Source organism: Pituophis catenifer, unplaced genomic scaffold (genome assembly GCF_029215685.1).
Source record: "Pituophis catenifer annectens isolate HBS135680 unplaced genomic scaffold, rPitCat1.0.hap2 SCAF_3, whole genome shotgun sequence".
NCBI classification, from domain to species: Eukaryota; Metazoa; Chordata; class Lepidosauria; order Squamata; family Colubridae; genus Pituophis; species Pituophis catenifer.
In genome coordinates this window covers 10,963,511-10,988,989 of record NW_027256883.1, presented here as the reverse complement: position 1 = coordinate 10,988,989, position 25,479 = coordinate 10,963,511, and the positions used below count along the sequence as shown (strand labels likewise).

The 25,479-nt window shown below is 41.9% G+C and overlaps 1 protein-coding gene across 1 annotated transcript in view; it reads left to right on the top strand.

The window, feature by feature from the left end:
* Positions 1-16,652: 16,652 nt before the first annotated feature.
* CCN4 (cellular communication network factor 4) overlaps positions 16,653-25,479 on the top strand; it is a 35,595-nt gene continuing 26,768 nt past the window's right edge. The window contains 2 exon segments of the mRNA XM_070942009.1: positions 16,653-16,686; positions 16,689-16,957. Coding sequence (XP_070798110.1) covers positions 16,653-16,686; positions 16,689-16,957 — 303 coding nt within the window.

Here is a 25,479-nt window from a genome sequence, read left to right as displayed (position 1 = left end):
AGATGGGTCACGGTGGGACCTCCACGGTGGCCTTGCTATCGTTGTCCTCTGAAGCTCTCAGCCAGTGGTGAAATTCAAAAATTTTTACTACCGGTTCTCTGCGCATTGCTTGGTGGGTGTAGTGTGGCTTGGTGGGGGGTGGCAATGGAAGGATACTGCAAAATCCCCATTCCCTCCCCACTCCTGGGGGAAGGATACTGCAAATCTCCATTCCCTCCCCACTCTTGGGGGAAGGATATTGCAAAATCTCCATTCCCTCCCCACTCCTGGGGGAAGGATACTGCAAATCCCCATTCCCTCTCCACTCCTGGGGGAAGGATATTGCAAAATCCCCTTTCCCTCCCCACTCCTGGGGGAAGGATACTGCAAAATCCCCATTCCCTCCCCACTCCTGGGGGAAGGATATTGCAAAATCCCCATTCCCTCCCCACTCCTGGGGGAAGGATATTGCAAAATCCCATTCCCTCCCTACTCCTGGGGGAAGGATATTGCAAAATCTCCATTCCCACCCCACTCTGGGGCCAGCCAGAGGTGGTATTTGCCGGTTCTCTGAACTACTGAAAATTTCCGCTACCGGTTCTCCAGAACCTGTCAGAACCTGCTGAATTTCACCCCTGCTCTTGGCCCATAAGAGCTTCTCTCTTATTTATTTATTTATTTATTTATTTATTTATTTATTTATTTATTTATTTATTTATTTATTTATTTATTTATGAATTTCTATACCGCCCTTCTCCCTGAGGACTCAGGGCGGTGTACAGCCAGAATTAAAAAACATGCAGTACAAATATTAAAAAAAACAATTAAAAGATATATAAATTTGGCCCAATTAAAACTTACTACCAATTAAAACATTTAAAAAATTCTTCTTAAGCCAGCCCGGCTTGCTTGAAAAAATGGGTTTTAAGGGCACGACGGAAGGCACTGAGGTCTCGGATTCTCCTTATCTCTGGGGGCAGCTGATTCCAGAGGGTAGGTGCCCCCACAGAGAAGGCCCTCCCCCTGGGGGTCACCAGCCTGCACTCTCTTCCTGTTGTAGAGCTAGATTCATGGATTGTTCTGTGGAATGTCTACCCGAAATGTCACAGCTGGATGGTGGCCTGCCTTTATGTTCTCTCTCTGTCACCCCAGATGCTGAGAAGAACCTCATGGCAGCTGAACAGAGAGGGAAGACAGGAGAGGCAATGTTTTGAACCACCCACAAGCTCTGCAGACCTACTCCTAGTTAAACTAAAAAACCAGCTTGTTTAAGATTTCACATACGCTGCTGCTGCCAAGACAGGAATGAAGGAACGAGTGGATGAATGTGAAGGAAGTTAGCACTGACCCCTCTCCTAGAAGAATGAAATATTTTAGGAAATATTAAAAAGGCAGAATGCTATGTTTATGTGGATGAGAAAAGGAGAAACGTGTTTTTAAAGAAAAAGCAGCTTCCTGCAGCTCCCTGCCCCCCACTTCAGCTCCAGGGTGAGGGGATTAAGACATGGCCTTCAGGACATGATAGGATTAGCACTCTACCCATCTAGAAACAGAACTCACTCACTGTTGTGATCCGCCAGCAGCCTGTGGAGCTGGCAGCGGAGTCGGACAGTGAGGAGGCTGGGGAGGAACATGGGCCAGTCCTGAAGTCTGGGGAAGGCCCGGATGAGGGCTCTGCGTTGGAGGCAGAAATGGAGCCAGGGCCATCTGGAAGTGATGCGTGGACTTCAGAGCCTCCAGAGTTGGCCAGCAGAGAGGCAGAGGAACAGGAGAAGCCTGTTCCTAGTGCGCACATGCGCAGAGCTGCCAGAAGGCATAAACAGTTAAAACAAAAGGGACGACTCAGGAGTAAGGCCTGGAGTTGATTGGCCCCTCCCATAAGGCTTAAAAGAGGAGCAAAGGCACGTGGGCACTTTGCAGGAAAGCAACGTTGTGAATTCTGTTCCCAGTCGGCATGTCTGTTTGATTCTGGAATCTGTGTGGCTTTGCCAAGTAGGTCTTTGGCAGAGTGTCAAGGGAGATAAAGGTTGGTGATTATCCCGAAGGACTTCTCCCAAAGGACTTTTTGCAACTAATTGGGACTCAGCTGTGAATGAACGTAATTCACAGCTGTTGCAATAAAAGAGGTTTTTGGGACTACTTGTGTGTTTTAATGACCAGGAAGTCTAGGTCACAACACTCACCTGGAGAGATTGCATCACCCAGCAAGACTCAACCAAGCCTGGGACTCAGGATAGCCTACAGAGTTGCCCCTGCATGGCCCCATGGGAGTCTGACAACCAATCAGAATACAAGCTCAAATTCAAAAGCCCGGAGAGGGCATAAAACTGAGGCACTCTCAGCATCTCTGCCCTTTTTCTTCTTCGCCCAAGATCATCAAGGCATGTGATCCTGTCCACCATTAATAACTATCTTTCCAAACAGCCTCCATGTTTCCAGTATCTTTTCCCCCACTTGGAACTGAACCCGGATGGACATTTCTTCCAACAAATCTACCTCCCAAACCTAGCCAACATCACTTGATCATACAAGGATAAGGCTGCTTCTAATGTGTATGTGTGTGCAGATCCCATGTGAAGAGTCCTTCATGCTTATTTCCCAGGCTTATAACCATCATTTATTTTGACTTTGGGAGAATTCAGATAGGCCTCAACTTACAACCATTTGTCAGTGACCATTTGAAGTTACAGTGCCACTGGGAAAAAGTGATTTATGACCGCTTTTCACACTTATGACCATCGAAGTATCCCCCATGATCACGTGATCAAAATTTGGGCGCTTGGCAACTGGCATGTACTTATGACAGTAACTTTCAACCTTAACAACCATTTGTAACTTTCCCACCTACCTTCCAACAAGCAAAGACAATGGGGGAAGCCAGATGTTCTTAAGCACCGCATGATTCACTTAACAACCGTGCAAAAAGTTATAAATTAGGACATAACTCACTTAACAACGGCCTTAGTAATGGAAATTTTGGGCTCAATTGTGATCGTATCTTGAGGACTACCTGTATAGAACTGAAATCTGGAATATCTCTCATCAAAGACCATTGATTAACTCCATTCCATTATTTTTCTAACAATCCGAAGTTTATTGTTTATAGCACATTCAGCTAAAGACTTCAATCTCCTACTACAACCGAAACACAAATAAAAACCCTGCCAGTGGAGAGCAGATGTTTGTCATCCAGACAAAAGTAAACTGACGAGAGGATGGGACAGGATCCAATCTGAGTCAGTCACTGGGACTAAAGGTTTATTCTTCTGAGCTTTTGGGTTCCTGCTTGAGAAGTTCTTCAGGGACTTTCTCTCTCTCCAGAATATGTTATATTCATAAGTCATAATCAGTGGTGGAATTTTGGTGAAGTTAGGAGAGCATTTATTGGAGAATATTGTAATCTATTGTATTATTCAATTATGGCATCTTAATCCTAATTTTAATTAAGGTTTAAAGATTAATGGAGTGAAATCAAATTTTATTTTTGTCCTCTGCCTCCCACTGCAGTTTTAGTGTGATCATCAACACCCAGTTCCAAGACTGATTGAAACCTCATCTCAGCTTTAAAAAAGAACCTGCACACCCTTGTTGTCTAAGGAAGGGCAGAAGCACTGAGTGTATAAAATTTGTCCTGAAGATTGTGTGTGGCCCCTTGTAAATATGTGAGATAATACCACAGATCAAGCCTCCTCAAAGCTGGTAAGATGGTTTTGAAAAACAATTAAGTTACAAAAGATTGGGGAGATCATCTGGTGCTAATTGTTAATTTAATAGCGAGAAGAAGAATGTTAACGATTTCCATCTGACTGAATCCGAGCACCACAGACAAAACTGCAAAATTCACAGAGTTCACAAGGAATATACGAATGGAAAATGTGAAGAATAAAATAGAAGCAAGGAGACCTTGGATCTCAGTAACAGTAACAGCAACAGAGTTGGAAGGGACCTTGGAGGTCATCTTGTCCAACCCCCTGCTCACGCAGGAGACCTGTACTAGGGATTCGAACCGCTGAACTGCCGACCTTTCTGATCGGCAAGCTCAATGTTTTAGCCACTGAGCCACCTTGTCAGACTTAGTGCTCTCTCTGAGCTTGGTTGTTTCCTTGCAGACGTTTCATTACCCAACTAGGTAACATCATCAGTGTTAGGAGGGAGTGGGATTTGCTCTCAGGTTATATTCTAGTGGCTTTCCCGGTCAGTGTTGGTGAGAGTGGTCTTGGGGTTTTTTGATTGGGCTGTTTACTGTTAGCTTGTTTTGGCAGATCCTTGATTGGGGTATTGTTTACTTCTTGGTTGTTGGTCTGATATTAATCTGAGAGTCAATCTATGTTCATCTGGGGAGGGTGATCACTGGTGGGGAGGTGTTTTGGTGTTTTGGTTCCTCTTTTTTGGCTTGCTAATTGTCTCTTTTGCACAGTGTATATAAATATTGTTTATGTCTATGTGTCTATTGTTGGTTAATTTGTCAGAAGTCCCAAGCTTCTAAAAATTCTCTAGCATTTTTGGACTTTGCTTGGTCTAGAAGGGTCACAGTTTCCCAATTCAAACTATGGTTAAATCTGTCTATTCTGTTCCAGAATAGAAGCTTATTTTAAATTTTACAGAGAGAAAGTACAAACAGCATCAAGGACTCTAAACATATATCTATTGTGCTATTATTGTACACTGCACGAGTCAAAAAGAGGGCTGTGAAAATATTTACAGACCCCTCGCATCTTGGACATAAACTGTTTCAACTCCTACCCTCAAAACGACGCTATAGAGCACTGCAAACCAGAACAACTAGACACAAGAACGGTTTTTTCCTGAACGCCATCACTCTGCTAAACAAATAATTCCCTTAACACTGTCAAACTAGTTATTAAGTCTGCACTATTATTAATCTTCTCATCGTTCCCACCGCCCATCTCCTTCCACTTATGACTGTATGACTGTAACCTTCTTGCTTGTATCCTTATGATTTATATTGATATTGTTTCCTGATTGCTTATTTGTACCCTATGACTATCATTAAGTGTTGTACCTTATGATTCTTGATGAACATATATTTTCTTTTATGTACACTGAGAGCATACACACCAAAGACAAATTCCTTTGGCCAATAAACACACTTGGCCAATAAAAAATTCTATTCTATTCTATTCTATTCTATTCTATTCTATTCTATTCTATTCTATTCTATTCTATTCTATTCTATTCTATTCTATTCTATTCTATTCTATTCTATTCCTGATGATAGATTTGGAAATTGGAAGGATTGAAGTAACATGAACAAAATGCATTTTCGCCCAAAACTAAGAGACACCTTGGCTAAGAGAGGAGCTCTGGTGGCTCAGCAGACTAAAGCACTGTTATTAACATCCACTTACATCCAGCTGCCTGCAATTACTGCAAGTTCAAATCTCACCAGGCTCAAGGTTGACTCAGCCTTCCATCCTTTCTAAGGTAGGTAAAATGAGGACCCAGATTGTGGGGGCAATAAGCTGACTTTGTATAAAATATACAAAAGTATGAAGGCTATTGCTTAACACATTGTAAGCCGCCCTGAGTCTCCAGAGAAGGGCGGCATATAAATCAAATTTAAAAAAAAAAGAGGAAAATATAAAGTGTTTTTCTATAGACCTATCAGTCTAAGTCTTTGGAACCATAAGAACAATAGATTTCCTTGGTCAATGCAGTTCAAGGCAGATTCCTAGAAGATACACAAATGTGTCACAACATAGGAACAATGAAGCAACTTGTTTATATCTTGTGAAGAACAATGTAAGATTGTAAGCAGAGTATTTATTGGCTGCAACTCCTGGATAGCATCCAGGAATGAGGTTGAGGAAAGGGGTAAATGAAATCCAGTTTGTTATAATCCTACACAACCTCAAGACAACCCCACAGTTTAGACAGCTGATACACATTTCTTAAGTGCTCTTGTTAGAGTTTCATCAAGAATTCGCCAACAGTTGGTTCTCAAAAGATGGTGGAAAACGTTGAATCCTCAAAAGATGGTGAAAAATGGAGAGTCCTCAAAAGATGGTGAAAATCTAGTGTCTTTAAAAGATGGTGGAAAATGTAGAGTCCTCAAAAGATGGTGAAAAATGTAGAATCTTCAAAAGATGGTGAAAATCTAGTGTCTTCAAAAGATGGTAGAAAATGTAGAGTCTTCAAAAGGTGGTGAAAATCTAGTGTCTTCAAAAGATGGTGAAAATCTAGTGTCTTCAAAAGATGGTGGAAAATGTAGAGTCCTCAAAAGATGGTGGAAAATGTAGAGTCCTCAAAAGATGGTGAAAAATGGAGAGTCTTCAAAAGATGGTGAAAATCTAGTGTCTTTAAAAGATGGTGGAAAATGTAGAGTACTCAAAAGAAGGTGGAAAATGTAGAGTCTTCAAAAGATGGTAGAAAATCTAGTGTCTTCAAAAGATGGTGGAAAATGTTGAATTCTCAAAAGATGGTGAAAAATGGAGTCTTCAAAAGATGGTGAAAATCTAGTGTCTTCAAAAGATGGAAAATGTTGAATCCTCAAAAGATGGTGAAAAATGGAGAGTCTTCAAAAGATGCTAAAAATCTAGTGTCTTCAAAAGATGATGGAAAATGTAGACTCCTCAAAAGATGGTGGAAAATGGAGAATCCTCAAAAGATGGTGAAAAATGTAGAACTCGAAAGATGGTGGAAAATGAAGAGTCCTAAAAAGATGGTGAAAATAGTGGCAAAAATGTAGTAGGAAAAGGGAGGATGGCAGTCTCAGAAGCACAATATTGGTGATTATTGAGTTTTTATGTGTTTCTTGCATATCATGTTTCAAGCAATTCTTTCTCCAGTCTTTTTAAAAGTGGCTATGAAATTTGGAAAGAACCAAAGCATTCACTTGTGCAGCTTGCTTTTTCTTCAACAAACTATTTCCATACTGTTGCCAAGAGAACCTCACTGACAAGACAGTGCATTCACCCAAAATTATGTTTTGAGTTGCAGAAGCAGCTCTTACCTTTAATGCACTGGTTTTCCATCAGGGAAGACAAACTTCAGCCCCATACTTTACTTCTTTCTTTTTTTCCTTCTCCTCTCTCACTCTCCCCCCCTCCTTCCCTCCCTCTCTCTGAAAAAACAAAACAAGTAGTTCTTTTTTCTGTGACATTCTTGAGCAGACTAGTACTAGATCATCTGCAAAACTCACTCTTCCTTCTCCAGAAATGGAAGGAATTATTGTCTCATGGATTTATCTAAGGAGAAGACAATTTATCAGTACTGGATTGCAAGCTTTTATGGAGTTCCACGAGGCCAATTGTAGTTGCATCTACAAAATTGAGGAGGGGAGTATACTTGGCTACTGGAATTAAGTGACATTTTGCCTCCTGTACTAGGGTTCCATTTATGTATTATTAACCCTTAAACCCAAATGCTGTTTTCTGTCTATTTGTCTGTCTGTCTGTCTATCTCTGTCTCTGTCTCTCTCTGTCTCTCTCTCTGGATATAGCAATTTTTAATTGAAATGTGGGCTTATATGTTTGGATTTTTTATTTTTGACATTGTTTTTCTTTCGTTCCCTGACCCTCTCCCTTTTTAAAATCTTCTCCCCCATTTTCCTACTTGGCTCTTTCTTCTTTTTGAAGCACATTGCCCCCCACTCACCTCTGGCAAAGTGTACCCCTCCATCTGAAAATTTTCCCATTTCCTCATATATTTTACTCATATCTATGGAAGGGATAGGGACGCGGTGGCTCAGTGGCTAAGATGCTGAGCTTGTCGATTGAAAGGTTGGCAGTTCAGCGGTTCGAATCCCCAGTGCTACATAACAGGGTGAGTTCCCGTTACTTGTCCTGGCTTCTGCCAGCCTAGCAGTTCGAAAGCACGTAAAAAATGCAAGAAAAATAGGGACCACCTTTGGTGGGAAGGTAACAGCATTCTGTGCACCTTTGGCGTTTAGTCATGCCAGCCACATGACCACGGAGACGTCTTTGGACAGCGCTGGCTCTTCGGCTTTGAAACAGCGATGAGCATCGCCCCCTAGAGTCGGGAACGACTAGCACATATGTGAAAGAGGGGAGCGTTTACCTTTACCTTATGGAAGGAATAGTGTAATTTTGCTATGAGAAAATTTGCTAGCTCCACAGTCTTAGGGAGCTTTGCTGTAAGGGCATGGATTTCAGCTGAGATATGGGTGATGGTTGGTATGATTGATAGTTAGCTACTGGCTGAAGATCGAGTTCTCCCCAGCGGGATGATTCTCTCTAGCTTTTCTTGACAATTACTCTTCAACGTAAAATGCTGCAGTAGAGAAAAAAATATCCCAGCATCAGCAACATTTTCTCATGACTTTCGGATGAGAACAGGCCAAACAAACATTCTCTGAAGGATTAAATGATATGGAACATCAGACTGAATTCAACCGATTGACTCAAAGGAACTGAACTTTGCTAGGAAAGGATATTGGGGAAGTAGCAAAATATTTAAACCTCCTTAGGTGGAGAGAAGCATTTTTCAGAGTTAAGCATGTGTCCTTCTTCCCTCTGCTTTTTTTTTTTTTTTGCAAGACAAATGATTTTAAAATTCTATTAGCCAAACTTCTTTGGGGAGACCAAAAGGGAACCCTCATATTATTGGGACTTTTATAGGAATATTAAGAAGATCTATATTTTATTCTTTCGGCATCGGTACTGATGGCCTCCTTTTACCGGTCCACAATAGAAAGCGTCCTCCCTCATTGCATTACGGTGTGGTATGCTGGCTTGACAGCTGCTGATAGAAAGATATTACAGAGGGTGGTAAGCACGGCCCGAAACATTGTGGGCTGTCCCCTGATACCACTAGACGACATCGCTAGGGCTTGCTGCCTTAGAAGAGTGAGGAAAATCCTCAGGAACTGTTGTGACCCAGGCCCAAGTAGGTATTATCAGACGCAAACAGTTCGAAAACAAACAGACTTTATTAGAACAGCTGAGAATTAACTCATTCTCAGCGTAGTCCAAACTAATTCAAAACAAATTCTTCATGACACAGTTCTTCAGACTTATCACCAACCTTGGTCTTAATTAGGCAACCTGCCAAAGGCTTTTCTTGGCAAAAGTTCAGAAGCAGAAGACGCTGACAAGAAATAAATGCAGCAAGACAAGAAACAAATCTATCAACGTTGTTTTCTGACAAAGAGCCCAAGAGCCGTTGCTGGTCTTTTAAGCCTTATGGGAGGGGCCAATCATCTCTTGGCCTTACTCCCAAGTCGTCCCTTTTGCTTTAGCTGCTCTTGCCTCCTGGCAGCTCTTCTCATATATGCACTAGGAACAGGCTCCTCCTGTTCCTCTGCCTCTCTGCTGTCAGCCTCTGGAGGCTCCAGAGTCCGCACATCATTCCCAGACGGCCCTGGCCCCATCTCTGCCTCCGACGCAGAGCCTTCATCCAGGCCTTCCCCAGCCTCCAGGACTGGCCCCTGTTCTTCCTCAGCCTCATCGTTGTCCGACTCCACTGCCAGCTCCGCAGGCTGCTGGCGAACCACAACAGGGACGACTCACACCCTGGTCAACCCTTCTTTATTCTCCTACCATCTGAAAGGCGATATAGAAGCATAGCCAGCCACGCAAACAGGCTGAAGAACAGTTTTTATCTGTGGGTTGATAGACTCCTGAATGAAAAATAACTCTACAACGACATAGCCCAATTGACTTACGGGAACAGCATGACATGCAATAAGGTCATATGGGGCAATACAGGGGTGGGTTCTAAATTTTTTACTACTGGTTCTTTGGGCATGGCTTATCTTGTGGGCATGGCTTGATGGCCATGTGACAGTGGGCATGGCTTCATGGACATGTGACTGGGTAGGCATGGCCAACTCAATGTCAGTCATATCAAGGGGTGCCTCGCCTGGCCCCTCCCCTCCCACCATTCCTTGTCACACCCAGCCTCAACGTATCTATAGTGCTGTAAAAATGTTGTTCACCTTTTTTCAACTTTATTATCTACATACTATAGATGCACTTTCATGGACCACTAAAAGGAGGAAATGGCTCACATGCTTTGCCCAAGAGTGTGATAGGCAACAGGCTTTTAAGGGGCTGCCAGAAAGAAGTGGGGCGGGGGGGGGGGCAATGTATTTTCCAAAGCACCAGAAGGCAAAACAAGAAGCAATGGATGGAAACTGAACAAAGAGAGAAGCAACCTAAAACTAAGGAGAAACTTCTTGACAGTGTGAATCAATATAGGTGCAGAAATATTTCAGTCATAATTTCACACATAAAATAGCCATTTGTGTAATCCAACCTGCATATTGTTCAGAACAGTCATTAGTATTATGGCTGATGTTTGACAGCAAGCCTAAAAGTCAAAGATTACAAGAGTGCTTCTTTCTCTGTATGTATACAAAAAAATCACATTATTATTATTATTATTATTATTATTATTATTATTATTATTATTATTATTATTATTATTATTTGGATTTATATGCCGCCCTCTCTCCAAAGGACTCAGGGCGGCTCACATCAGCGAAACAATCCCAATAAATACACATTAAAACAGACTAAAACCGACTAAAACCAATTTAAAACAGTAGACCAGGAATAGCATATTAAGATGGACATATCAGGACTGTTTGTTGGTAGGATTCACTGGGCTAGGGATTTTCTTTTTGTCTTTTGCTGTAAATTGTATCGTGTTGTGGGGGGGGGTTCACAAAGGGAGGCTCAGCCAATCTCATTGTACACATGTTGTACTCTGACAATAAAGGTTTGAATTCGAATTTGAAGACGGGTAGATTATCAAATGCACAGCCTTTTCTCAGGAATGAAACAATTCCCTGTATGGTGACTAAATGTTGTGTGAACACAATAAAAACGAAGCAAAAGACAATGCAAATCTGGACATTCTTCTTTGTAATTGTTTTTGTTTAATTTTCTGATCATTGATCGAACTAAAATTGATTGTCCAGATCTCTTCTTTCTTATGTAGCTACAGAAAGAAAGAAAAGGAGGTTTATTTATTTATTTATTTATTTATTTATTTATTTATTTATTAAGCTTATATGCCGCCCTCTCTCCGAAAAGGACTCAGGGCGGCTCACAGCAATAAAAACAGATAAAATCAATATTAAGTGTTAAAAACCATTAAAACTCCCCTTAAAAACCCCTTCAGTCCAATCCGGCCTGGCGAAATAACCATGTCTTAAGGTCACGGCGGAAAGAGCGCAGGTCAGGGGCCACCCAGAGCTCCAGGGGAAGTTGAGTCCATAAGGTAGGTGCACCCACAGAGAAAGCCCGTTCCCTAGGAGTCACCAGACGACACTGCCTGGCCAACGGCACTCCAAGGAGGCCCTCCCTGTGGGAACGCACCGGGCGATGGGGACCTGTCGCTGGCCGCAGATGGTCCATCATGTACCCCGGGCCTAGGCCATGTAGGGCTTTATAGGTAATAACCAGCACCTTGAATCTCACCCGGAGGGCAACCGGTAGCAGGTCGCGCAGGAGGGGTTAATGGCTTCTGTTGACTAGAAGGATAGGATAGGATAGGATAGGATAGGGTAGGGTAGGGTAGGGTAGGGTAGGGTAGGGTAGGGTAGGGTAGGGTAGGGTAGGATAGAATAGGAATAGGAATAGGAATAGGAATAGGAATAGGAATAGGAATAGGAATAGGAATAGGAATAGGAATAGGAATAGGAATAGGAATAGGAATAGGAATAAAATGGAATGGAATGGAATGGAATGGAATGGAATGGAATGGAATAGAATAGAATAGAATAGAATAGAATAGAATAGAATAGAATAGAATAGAATAGAATAGAATAGAATAGAATAAGCTGGAAGGGAAAGAGAAAGAGAAAGGAATATGTACGTAAAGGGAGAGAAGTTTGGGAAAAACAACACTTAGAGTAAAACAAGGAGGCACAATACTATAAGGTAAAAATTTGTAAAGGTAAAGGTAAACATTTCCCTGTCAATCGTGTCCAGCACTAGGACACAATGCTCATCTCTGTTTCTAAGCTGAGGGAGCCAGCGTTGTCCAAAGACAAATTTTCTGTAGTCATGTGGCCAGCATGACTATATGCCGAGGTGCATGGAATGCTGTTATCTTCCCGCCAAAGTGGTACCTATTTATCTACTCGCATTTGCATGCTTTGGAATTGCTAGGTGGGCAGGAGCTGGGCAAGGACGGGAACTCACCCTGTTGCATGGTGCTTAGGTCTCGAATCTGGACTGTCAGCTCTCCTGCTGACAAACTGAGAATCTTTAATCGCTAAATCACTGTGCCTCATAGATCTTGTAACTGTATGGATACTCATTGGAAGTCTCCCATCCAAATACCAACCAAGGCTATGACTGCTTAGCTTCCTTTCTAAGATAAGGTCACCTAAGTACTATCATTACAAAGATCTATACATTCCTAGTCTATTCTATCCAAGGGAATACATTGCTGAGACTAAAAAGCTGAGCTATTAGAATCCAAAATCAGAATAGAGCTGGAAGGGATCTTGGAGGTCTTCTAGTCCAGCCCCTTGCTCAAGCAGGAGACCCTATTGTTCTGTCCCCATCTCACACATGCACACAAACAGATAGCCAGGGGTTAAATAAAACTGGCAGACAACAAATTGTTTCGATAAGAGGATTGGCAGCAACCCAGTAGCTGCTTGCCAAGAACTTTACTCATAGAGGGAGGGGTTGTTCCTCTGACAGATAAACCCAAACAAGATACACACAGTTCAAGAATTGTCAAGTCCAGTCCGTATTAAATCCAAGGCAGATAACATTGTTTCAAAGATACAATGTGACTCACCAGTAGTTAGTTTTGTCCGTCACAGAGTCTGAATGGCCACCTCACCCCCTTTTATCCCCTGTGGGGTGTGGTCCAGTGACTCAGCTTAATCTCTGGCACGCCTCCTTTTCTGCTGCGTGTGCTTGTCTCTCCGACGCTGGTGTGGATCCAGCCAAGACTTATCTCCATCACTGTCCGACTGCGAGGAGACACCTGGCTCCTGGCCAATCTCTTCTCCTTCGGGAGACACCTGAGGCATTGCCAGAGAGGAGGGTCCTGGAGAGGGAGGCCTGGCCAACTCCTCTCCTTCATGTTCGGAGCTTTCTCCCTCCGATAAATCGGCCTCAGGGGTCGGAGTCACAACACCTATACCATTTTGGACAAGTGACTGTCTAGTCGAGGGGTCCTCAAACTTGGAAGCTTTAAGACTTGCGGACTTCAACTATTCTGGGAGTTGAAGTCTGCAAGTCTTAAATCTGCCAAGTTTGAAGACCTCTGGTCTAATCTCTCCTTTAAAAAAAAACCCAGTGATGAAGCGCCTACAACTTCTGAAAGCAAGGCATTCCACTCCACTATCTCTTCACTATCACAAACAAACAATGCTATGTGAATAGCTACACTACCCCGTTTTAAATGTCACCAGACAGCCATCAAACTCTAGAATTAAAATTTTATAGCAAGTTTCTCCTAGCTCCGTAAGCATGTTTATCTAGAAAGAAAATGTTTATCCCAGCCCATTGAGGACATACTGTCCTTAAGTATAATAAAAAATAAAAATACACTTAAAATAAGTGGTATTTTCTGAAAAAGAATGTGATCCTAACTTTAAAATGCTCCCTCTACTCCAAGAAAAATAAACAGAAAAAATCTTGTCTGTCTCATTACTACATTCTCAGTGAATCTATGTCAATCCTTCTATTTGAAAGATAAATGGTTAATTATTTGGGGTGGAGGGACCTCCGTAATCTTCCTGTCATTTTAGCCAAACAACTTGGCTAAAAGACATGCAGTGTTTTATTAGAAGGCCTTAGTTTTCATGAGCTCTTGGTTGTTGTTTTTTTGTGGGGGTTTTTTTTTGCACCCACGTAGACTAAAATTGCTTTCTTCTTACAATGTTTGAGTATTACATTGATTACATTGGCAGGTTCAATTTATTGTCCTTTTAAAAATCGTTTCTCCACAGAGTTGATGATGAATAAAAAGAGATGTTTTTTTGTCCTTAACTGATTTGCTTTCTGGGTATGAAAAGGTTTACTCATTTGCCTCATTACTTAAAACAGTAGATCTCCCAATCTTGGCAATTTTGAGATATGAAATACTTTTCTTTCTTTCTTTCTTTCTTTCTTTCTTTCTTTCTTTCTTTCTTTCTTTCTTTCTTTCTTTCTTTCTTTCTCTCTCTCTCTCTCTCTCCCTCTCTCTCTCTCTCCCTCTCTTCTTTCCTTCTTTCCTTCCTTCTCTCTCTCTCTCTTTCTTTCTCTCTCTTTCTTTTTTCTTCCTTCCTTCCTTCCTTCCTTCCTTCCTTCCTTCCTTCCTTCCTTCTTTCTCTCTCTCTCTTTCTGTCTTTCTCTTTCTTTCTCCTCTCTCCTGCCCTCTCTTTCTTCTTTCTTGTAATATCCTCCTATTATTATTTTTACAAATAACTCAAATTAATGAACATTTCCAACATATCTTCCTCTTCCTATTTTCCCCACAACAATAACAACAGAGAGAGAGAGAGAGAGGGAGAGAGGGAGGGAGGGAGGGAGGAAGGGAGAGAGAGAGAGAGAGAGAGAGAGAGAGAGAGAGAGAGAGAGAGAGAGAGAGAGAGAGAGAGAGAGAGAGTCACTAGGCCAAAGTCACCTACTCTGCTTACGTGGCAAGAGTGGGACTATAACTCACAGTCTCCTGATGATTGGTCCAAAGTCACCCTGCCAGTTTTCATACCTAGGATGGGACTAGAACTCACAAATCTCCTGATGATTGGACCAAAGTCACCCAGCTGGCTTTCATACCTAAAATGGGACTAGAACTCACAGATACCTGGTTTCTTGAAGCACATCAGCTTCAAGTTTTGGCTGTGGCTTTCTTTTCTCAAGGGAGAATGACTTCTATCTGGATTGTGTCATTGGAGATGTCATAAGTACAAAGAGACACTTTCCACCTGCACAAACTCAACAAGTATTGTAGGGATCAAAGTACTTGCTTAGAATTGCAGGATTTGTCATGCAAGGAAGATAGGTTCAAGATTCAGGGAGATCTCGACAGACTTGAACAATGGGCCCGATCTAACAAAATAACATTCAGTCTGGATGAAAGCAAGATTTTACACTTACACACCAATCAAATGTACAGGTACAGAGGAGGTGAAACCTGGCTCGATAGCCGTAACGGTGAGAGGGATCTTGGAGTCCTAGTGGACAATCACTTAAATATGAACCAGCGCTGTGAGGCAGCAGTCAAAAAAGCCAATCCAATCCTAAACTGCTTTAACAGAGGGTAGAATCAAGATCACGTGAAGTATTTTGTGATTAAGCATTGTGATTAACACCAGCTGTCTGCAATTACTGTAAGTTCGAATCTCACCAGGCTCAAGGTTGACTCAGCCTTCCATCCTTTCTAAGGTAGGTTAAATGAGGACCCAGTTTGTGGGGGCAATAAGCTGACTTTGTATAAATATACAAAAGTATGAAGGCTATTGCTTAACGCATTGTAAGCCACCCTGAGTCTCCGGAGAAGGGCGGCATATAAATCAATTTTTTTTAAAAAATGTAAAGCCTTAGTAAGACCGTACTTAGAATATCACATCCAGTTTTGGTCACCATATTATAAAAAAGATGTAGAGACTCTGGAAAGAGCACAGAAAAGAACAACAAAGATGATTCGTGGGCTGGAGGCCAAGACATATCAAGAACGGTTACAGGAATTGGGTTGGTCTAGTCTAGTGGGGAAAAAAGGACTAGGGGAGACATGATCACAATGTTCCAATATTTGAAGGGCTGCCACAAACAAGAGGGAGTCAACCTATTCTCCAACGCACCAGAAGGAAAGACAAGAAACAATGGATCAAAACTAATCAAGGAGAGAAGCTACCCAGAACTAAGGAGAAATTTCCTAACAGTGAGAACAATTAATCAGCTTGCCTTCAGAAGTTGTGAATGCTCCATCACTGGAGGTTTTCAAAAATAGAAAGGGGCAACCATTTGACCAGGATGGTATAAGGTCTCCTGCCATGAGCAAAGGGTTGGACTAGAAGATCTCTAAGGTCCGTTCTAACCCTATGATTCTATGTTCTAAGTCAGTGTTTCTCAACCTTGGAAGCTTGAAGATGGGTGGACTTCAACTCCCAGAATCCCCCAGCCAGCAGCACTGGCTGGGGGATTCCGGGAGTTGAAGTCCACCCATCTTCAAGCTTCCAAGGTTGAGAAACACTGTTCTAAGTGAAAGATATCCATAAGATATGATAAAACATTTCAAGAAGGGGGTTGATGATGCAATCAAAACTCCATTGTTGTTTTTTTAATGTATTTTGATGTGTACATACAAGTTTTATTGGAAGTCTTTGAAAAGAAACATTGCAGAAAAAGGCGGTGGCAAACCACATGTATCATGCCAAAAACATTGCTTGAAGACACAGGGAAGCTGGACTCGCCTTTAAACCAATTTTAAGTCAGATATTTAGACATTCTGGCGAGAGAAGGACCGGGATCTGTTCCTCTGGGGGCCCACCTTGGAAAAGACGATCCCTTTAGTTTTGCACTCACCCCTTCCTGAGAAAATTCTTTCATTTCCCTCCCATCCCAGCCCACCTAGTTTTCAGGAGCAAAGTCATAAATAAATATAATTATAGGCGAACCCTAAGCAGCAGGAGTGGGGTGTTAAAATTACAGCGTCTTCTGCTGATGATATGTGGTGAATTTTCCTTTAAGAAATTCCTGGCAGAAGGCAACACAGTGAGAAAGCTGGAGGTGGGGATGAGTCACCCAAATGAAAGGGAGAGAGAGAGAGGGAGGGAAAAAAAGGAGGCAGGAAAAGTTATTCCCGAAGAAAATATGCAGCCGTCCAACCTGACGTCAGATCTGTCTTTAATAAAGCTTCCCCAGAGTCAAGGAGAATCGACTCCCATCTCCTGTCAACTCAGCGGCTGGTAGCGGACTCCGCGAAGGGAGTTGGATGTTGTCTTCGTCAAAGAGCTGGGTTCAATCCATGTCTTTCACCCTGGCTTCCAGTGATGAGGTGGCTTCTGCCTTGGCTTCTAGTAACCAGCAGCATTTTGCAGGTAAGTACCCCACCCTGGTTTGACTTGGCAACTCAGGAGAAAGCTCATTATGAAAGATTGAAGAGGGGAGGGTTAAAAAGAAAAAAGGAACTCTCTCCAGGCACTTAGCTTCTAACTGCAAGACTGAGGGAAGTTACAAAGAAGGGAAAGACATTACCGCTTTATAATGCCTTGGTAAGACACAGAGTGGAATATTGCGTCCAGTTTTGGTTACTACCACAGTATAAAAAAAGATGTGGGGACTCTGGAAAGAGCGCAGAGAAGAGCGACAAAGATGATGACAGGGCTGGAGGCTAAAATGTATGAAGAACGGTTGCAGGAATTGGGTATGTCTTGTCTAGTGAAAGGAAGGACTAGGAGGAGATAATAGCAGTGTTCCAATATTTGAGGGGCTTCCACAAAGAAGAAGGGATAGGATAGAATAGAATAGAATAGAATAGAATAGAATAGAATAGAACAGAACAGAACAGAACAGAACAGAACAGAACAGAATAGAATAGAATTCTTTATTGGCCACACAAGGAATTTGTCTTGGTGCATACGCTCTCAGTGTACATAAAAGAAAAGATATATTTGTCAAGAATCATAAGGTACAACACTTAATGATAGTCATAGGGTACAAATAAGCAATCAGGAAACAATATCAATATAAATCATAAGGATACAACCAGGTTAAATTAATCCCTTCGTCCAACAGTGTCTGCAATGTCTTCAGCTGCCATCTGCCCGCATCTGTAAAAAGAACCTCTTTATATAAAAACCCCCCGAGTGACATTATATTTGTATTCCACAAGGTATGACCAAGGTACAACACTTAATGATAGTCATGGGGTACAAATAACAATCAGGAAACAATATCAATATAAATCGTAAGATACAAGCAACAAAATTACAGTCATACAGTTGTAAGTGGGAGGAGATGGGTGATAGGAATGATGAGAAGATTAATAGTAATAATGCAAACTTAGTGAATAGTTTGGCAGTGTTGAGAGAATTATTTGTTTAGCAGAGTGATGGCGTTTGGGGAAAAAATATTCTTGTGTCTAGTTGTCCTGGTGTGCAGTGCTCTATAGCGTTGTTTTGAGGGTAGGAGTTGAAACAGTTTATGTCCAGGATGCGAGGGGTCTGTAAATATTTTCACAGCCCTCTTTTTGACTCATGCAGTATACAGGTCCTCAATGGAAGGCAGGTTGGTAGTAATTATTTTTTCAACCTATTCTCCAAAGCACTTGAAGGTAGGAGGCAAAACAGGATGGAAACTAATCAAGAAGAGAACTAATCTAGAACTAAGGAGAATTTTTCTGACAATGAGAATGAGAACAAAGAACCAGTGGAATGACTTGCCTTCAAGAAGTTGTGGGTGCTTCATCACGGAAGGATTTTTAAGAAGAGATCGGACAACCATTTGTCTGAAACGATACAGGGTCTCCCGCTTGAGGGGGAAGTTGGACTAGAAGACCTCCAAGGTCCCTTCCAACTCTGTTATTCTGACTACTGAGAAGGTGATCAGATGAAGGCTAGAGAAGTGAGGGAGACCTTGAAGTACAATGTCCATATGGAAGTGATCCGATTCTTTCACCCAGTTGGACAACTGTAGATTTGAGTAAGGGGCTGGATGGGTTGGGGGGAAAGAACCTGGAGAACAGAATGAGTCTAGACACAAGGAACCACTCCATCTTGATTACCCTAGGTAGAGCTTCTGGTCTTGAAAATAAATGTGGGACTACTTGGCTGGGGAGGGGGGGGGGACCAAGGAAGAGAAGGACAAGAGGAGATATTTACAGAGAGATAGATCATCATCTCAAAGAAGAGGGAAGTAATGGTATTCTATTATTGTGCGAGCTGCACTGGCTTCCGGTGGTCTTCTGGGTGCGCTTTAAGGTGTTGGTTCTCACCTTTAAAGTGCTCCATGGCTTAGGGTCTCTATGAGACCGCCTGCTGCTACCGATAACCTCCCACTGGCCAATATGGTCTCACAGAGAGGGCCTCCTCAGGGTGCCGTCGGTCAAGCAATGTCGGCTGGCGGCCCCCAGGGGGAGAGCCTTCTCTGTGGGGGCACCCACCCTGTGGAATGAGCTACCTCCTGGAATACAACTGATCCCAGACCTCCGCACTTTCCGTAAGGCCCTGAAGATTTATTTATTCCAGCAAGTTGGCCTAACCTATATGGTTTTTTAATGGGAATTTTTAAATTTTATAGACTTGGGGTTTTAAATTGGGAGGCTGATTGATTTAATTTATTTTAGCTATCTTAACTTTTGTATTGTATGTATTTTAATTTTGGCTGTCCACCGTCCTGAGTCCCTTTTGGGAGAAGGGCGGTATACAAATTCAATTAATAATAATAATAATAATAATAATAATAATAATAATAATAATCCTCCGACGATACCTTAACAGTTCCTAGGTCCTTGGTTAGGACTCGAGCTGCTGAGCTATTAACCAGCCTCAAAGGCTGTGAATCTCACTAAAGATTAACCAATAAATAATAATAATAATTGGAATAATAATAATGGAAATTATGCCAGAAGTTTGGATTTGAGTACAGCAAAAACCACTGGGAACATCAGGTTGAGAAAATTTTAGAGAATGAGAAACTCAAGATCTTGTGGGACTTTAGGATTCAGATTGACAGGCACTTGGTCCACAACACACCTGACATAACAATAGTTGAAAAGAAAAAAGTATGGTTCATTGACATTGCAATACCTGGTGATGCACGGATTGAAGATAAGCAGCAAGAAAAAATCACAAAGTACCGGGATTTGCAAATTGAAGTTGAGCGACTGTGGAAAAGAAATTGTGTGTTGTCTCGATTGTAATTGGAGCCCTTGGAGCAACACCCAAAGGGCTACCCTGCTATTTAGAAATTCTAAATTTGCCAGACTTGAACATTTTGACTCTACAAAAAATCACCTTACTTGGAACAGCTTACATCCTCCGACGATACCTTAACAGTTCCTAGGTCCTTGGCTAGGACTCGAGCTGCTGAGCTATTAACCAGCCTGAAAGGCTGTGAATCTCACTAAAGATTAAATAATAATAGTAGTAGTAGTAGTAGTAGTAATAATAATAATAATAATAATAATAATAATAATAATAATAATAATAATAATAATAATAATAATAATCAGTAACTTAGAAGATGCCACAGGCGGCAGTAATTCTCAGGATGAGGCACCCAGGAAAATGCAAGCTTGGGAGAATGAGATTGCTGCAAAGCTTGCAGGACTGAGGCAAAGGATTTACCAGACAGTGCCCCAAAGGAGGACTGCATTTCCCATAAAATGCATGGACTTCCTGATTTCCTATAGGCTAATCCCAGCAGAGTTCCAGAACGCAACATAGAAAGTGACCCAATGAAAAGGGCTGGTTGAAAAGCTTGCATAAAGGAGATAAATGTTAAGAAAAATTAAGCAGAGGTTTCAGTGCTGAGGCTTTTAAATCAGAGGTTGTTTTGTTCAGAAGCTGAGTAGGTAAAGAAGATGAGATTTAGTAACTGCAGTATCCTGAATCTTTGGATATCATAATCATAAGTTTATTTGTCAAGCATATATAAGATAACAGGTAAAAGTATAAACATAATTTGAATACATGAAAAGAGTAAGAGTAAAAAGGAATATTAGGACAGGGACGGTAGGCACGCTGGTGCACTTATGCACGCCCCTTACAGACCTCTTAGGAATGGGGTGAGGTCAACAGTAGACAGTCTAAGGTTAAAGTTTTGGGGGTTTGGGGAAGAAACCACAGAGTCAGGTACTGCATTCCAGGCATTGACCACTCTGTTACTGAAGTCATATTTTCTGCAATCAAGTTTGGAGCAGTTTACCTTGAGTTTTCTAGATGGCTATCAACCATTCATACAGATCAGCCTACGTGGAAGGTTCAAATTATAAAATCAGGAAGGAAGGAAGGAAGGAAGGAAGGAAGGAAGGAAGGAAGGAAGGAAGGAAGGAAGGAAGGAAGGAAGGAAGGAAGGAAGGAAAGAAGATAGAATCAGTCTGAATTAATTCACTGCAGAATTAATTCATGATTCTGATCTACTTGTCGGACCAGACAAGATGTACCAATCATGAGTGCCAGCTCTATCTTTATGATAAAGTTACAGTAACAGCATCTTGCAAGTCTGAAAGCATTTCTTCCTATCCTCACCTTCACTTTCCAGAAAATTAAAGGTGAAGGTTTCCCTGTCCAGTTGTGTCCAGCTCTAGGGATGGTACTCATCTCCATTTCTTGGCCAAGGGAGCTAGCATTGTCTGGAGACATCTTCCATGGTCATGTGGCCAGCATGGCTATATGCCAAAGGTTCACGGAACGCTGTTCCCACCAAAGTGGTACCAATTCATCTACTCTTGTTTACATGTTTTCAAACTGTTAGGTGGGGAGGAGCTGGGACAAGGACTAGGAATTCACTCCGTTGCATGGTGCTTGGTCTCAAACCCCGGGCTGTCAGCTTTCCAGCTGATAAGCTCCGTGTCTTTAGTGGCTGAGTCTTTGCACCCCTTCCAGAAAATTAGGTAAAGGTAAAGGTTCCCCTTGCACATATGTGCCAGTCATTCCTGCCTCTAGGGGGTGGTGCTCATCTCCGTTTCAAAGCCGAAGAGCCAGTGCTGTCCGAAGACATCTCCGTGGTCATGTGGCCGGCATGACTAAATGCCAACGGTGCACAGAACACTGTTACCTTCCCACTAAAGGTGGTCCCTGTTTTTCTACTTGCATTTTTTACTTGCTTTCAAACTGCTAGGTTGGCAGAAGCTGGGACAAGTAATGGGAGCTCACCCTGTTACGCGGCACTAGGGATTCGAACCGCAGAAAAATTAGGGAGGGTCAATTCTGAGATGCTCCCCTCACCCCTTTTCCTTCTGTGGTCTGAGATACCTTTTCACTGAAGGTTGTCTATTCTGCAACTCTTCCTCCTGTCTCACGAGGTTATTTCCACATGCTCTTACGACCATGGTGGCCCAGTGCAGTTTGGTATATTGATGCTTTTCCACTTTTTACATTGGAGAGAGAGAGAGAGAGAGAGAGAGAGAGAGAGAGAGAGAGAGAGAGAGAGAGAGAGAGAGAGAGAGAGAGAGAGAGAGAGAGAGAGAGAGAGAGAGAATGACCTACTCAAAGTTATCCACCCTGCTTCTATGTTTTTGCAAGGGCTGGGATCTGTTTTTCTGGCTTATAGCCTCAACCATTGGCCTGTTCTCCTCATCCTTGCACTCACACAGAGTAAAATCACCAGGTTGATGGCATAAGAAAAACATATATTAGAGAGATAAAATGCCTGAATTCTCTTCGCCTCTTGTCTGCATGGCTATAATTGTTTTGCTTTGAATTCCTTAGCAAACCAATGATTTGTATGGTTAAAATGGGCCTCCACAGGGCTTTCTCTATGTTTGCACTCTCTGATTATAACTTGGTCTGTGATTTTTATGACCACTTTGGACTTTCTGCAAAATGCTTCTAGAAAAGTGGCACAATTGACTTGCACCTCCTGTTAGGAAGGTCAATTCCTCTTTCACTCAAGGGTGAAGGTGGACCTTCCATGATCAACACTAACACTGTTCTGGAGAAATGCACAATTGTGCTCTTGTTCAGCAAATGCATGTGACACTGTGATTCTCCTGGTCTTTTTGGTTTGATTGTCTTCGTGGTACACCTGCTTTAGCTTGTGGTACAAATCCAGTCCATTTGATTAATGAGGGTTCAAAGATTCCTGCAAGTCTTGAGAATGAGTTACTCAGTACCCTGGATAAGCTCGTTGCATGAACAGAATTATAAAGCTGGAAAGAGCCCTTGAGATTATGTCTAATCCTCTGCTCACTGCAGAAATCTTGATTAGAGCATCTCTGAGAGATAGATGGATGGATGGATGGATGGATGGATGGATGGATAGGTAGGTAGGTAGGTAGGTAGGTAGATAGATAGATAGATAGATAGATAGATAGATAGATAGATAGATAGATAGATAGATAGATAGATAGATGATAGATGATAGAAGATAGAGATAGATGGATATGATAGATGATAGATAGATAGAGATAGATAGATAGATAGATAGATAGATAGATAGATATAGAGATAGATAGATATGATAGATGATAGATGATAGATAGAAGATAGAGATAGAGAGATAGATAGATAGATAGATAGATAGATAGATAGATAGATAGATAGATAGATAGATAGAGACAGACAGACAGACAGACAGACAGACAGACAGACAGACAGACAGCTGGGAACACGTCTACCTCTTTCCTTATACATTATCTCTACTACTGAACTGTTCTTCCTTTCAGGAAACTTTTCCTAATTTTTAACTAAAACATACTTTCCAGTCACTTGGCTCTATATTCCATATTCTGCACTATGGAATGTTACTCCAATTTTCTCCATTCAAAATACTTGAAAAGTGCTCTCGTATCCCTGCCCCCAGCTCAAGTTGCCTTTGGGTGAATTCATCCAGCTGGATATCCCAAAGGTGGTTTTTCAAAAAGGCAACCAGACTTTCTGATTTTTCCTTGAAGCTGTTTCACTTCTCATCCAAGAAGCTTCTTCAGTTCTGACTAAATGGTGGAGGATGGAAGGATTTAAGTATTCCTTGCAGTCGTCTGGTCATTAGCACTCTCTCTGAGAGTCATTGAGGACAGTTGGAGGTTTATCTGTACCCACAGGATCACCTGAATAGTGCAAATGGATATGGAACCTTGTTGGAACTGTTGAAAGGACTGTGTTGTAAACAGGAGACAGGTAATGTCGTATCCCTTCCCCTCTGTTGAGAGAGGGTTGTTCAATCTTAATGTAGATGGCCAGAACCGTGACCTGGATGACCTAGAATAGGAGTGGGCAACTATGGCCCTTTTATGACTTGTGGACTTCAACTCCCAGAATTCCTGAGCCAGCCATGTTAGCTCAGGAATTCTGGGAATTGAAATCCACAAGTCATAAAAGGGCCATAATTGCCCACCTCTGACCTGGAAGCTCCGCAGACATCCAGCTGGAGAGACATTCTTCTCTCACAGACTTTCCTACTTCCCCTGAACTGATGGAGAAGTAATCTTACATAGATGATAACATGCGATCCCAATCCTACTCTTGTGGTTGTGTGGAGTGGATGGTGTCCATCTCCTAGAGACTCCCTATAAAGTCTGAAGATCTGTAGTTCACAGGCTCCTATCTGTATAGATGTAGGCACAAAGGTATGTAAACTCTGTTGGTTGTACAGACCAAACAATGTAGGCTGGTGACCCCCAGGGGGAGGGCCTTCTCTGTGGGGGCACCTACCCTCTGGAATCAGTTGCCCCCAGAGATAAGGAGAATCCAAGACCTCAGTGCCTTCCGCCGTGCCCTTAAAACCCACTTTTTCCAGCAAGCTGGGCTGGCTTAAGAAGAAATTTTTAAATTTTTTAAAATGTTTTAATTGGTTTGTGATTTTTAAATTTTTGGGCCAAATTTATATATATTTTAATTGTTCTTAATATTTGTAGTTCATGTTCTTAATTCTGGCTGTGCACCGTCCTGAGTCCTTAGGGAGAAGGGCGGTATATAAATTGAAAAATAAAATAAAAATAAATAAATAAACTACACTGAGCAACGTTTCTAAGATGGCTTAATGTCTCCAACCATTACATGGAAGATCTTTTGAGCCAGTTCGTTTTAGTGGTTAAGGCACCAGGCTGGAAGCTAGGAGATGGTGAGTTCTAGTCCCGTTTGAAGCATACCAGCTGGTTGTATGATTTTGGGCCAATCACCAGGAGATGATGAGTTCTAGTACCCCCTTAAGCATGCAATCTGGCTGGTTGACTTTGGGCCAATCACCAGGAGATGCTGACTTCTAGTCCCGCCTTAGGCATGAGAGCTTAGACAAATGGAGTTATACTTCTTCATATACATAATCAGTGGTGGGATTCAGCCAGTTAGCACCACTTCGGGAGAACCGGTTGTTAACTTTCTGAGCAGTTTGGTGAACTGGTTGTTGGAAGAAATCATTAGGGCAGAGAACAGGTTGTTAAATTATATGAATCCCACCACTGTATATAATGTTGCCCTGCCTACTTTGCAATAATCAACCCCACCCCCCAAAATTATTAGGAGTAGCCCCTATCTGGAAAAACAAATAAACAACCCCTCTCCCAAACCTTTATATCTGCCCTGTTCTTTTTATATGGGCTTTGGTTGTAAAAAAAAAATCAGTTTAGGGATACATTTGATTATAGATCGAACCTGTAAATTCCATTGACTCATTCACTCAATCCTCAACACGATTCAGATTGTTGAATGTCCATTTCCAGATCAAATCGATGATTCAGATTGACTCAGCTCTATTCAGCAATATGAACTGGCATTTGAAGCTAAACATTTTGGAGATTTTTTTTTTTGCTTTGAAACAAGAGAAATTGTCTTTCCAGAATGGCACGATGCTGTGAATCCAATCAAGGCTCATTTATATCAATTTCATTTTTTTGCAAGCCATTTCGCCAAATGAAATCACATCTAATTTGAACAAAAGAGTAGTCCATGTTCTGGGCTAG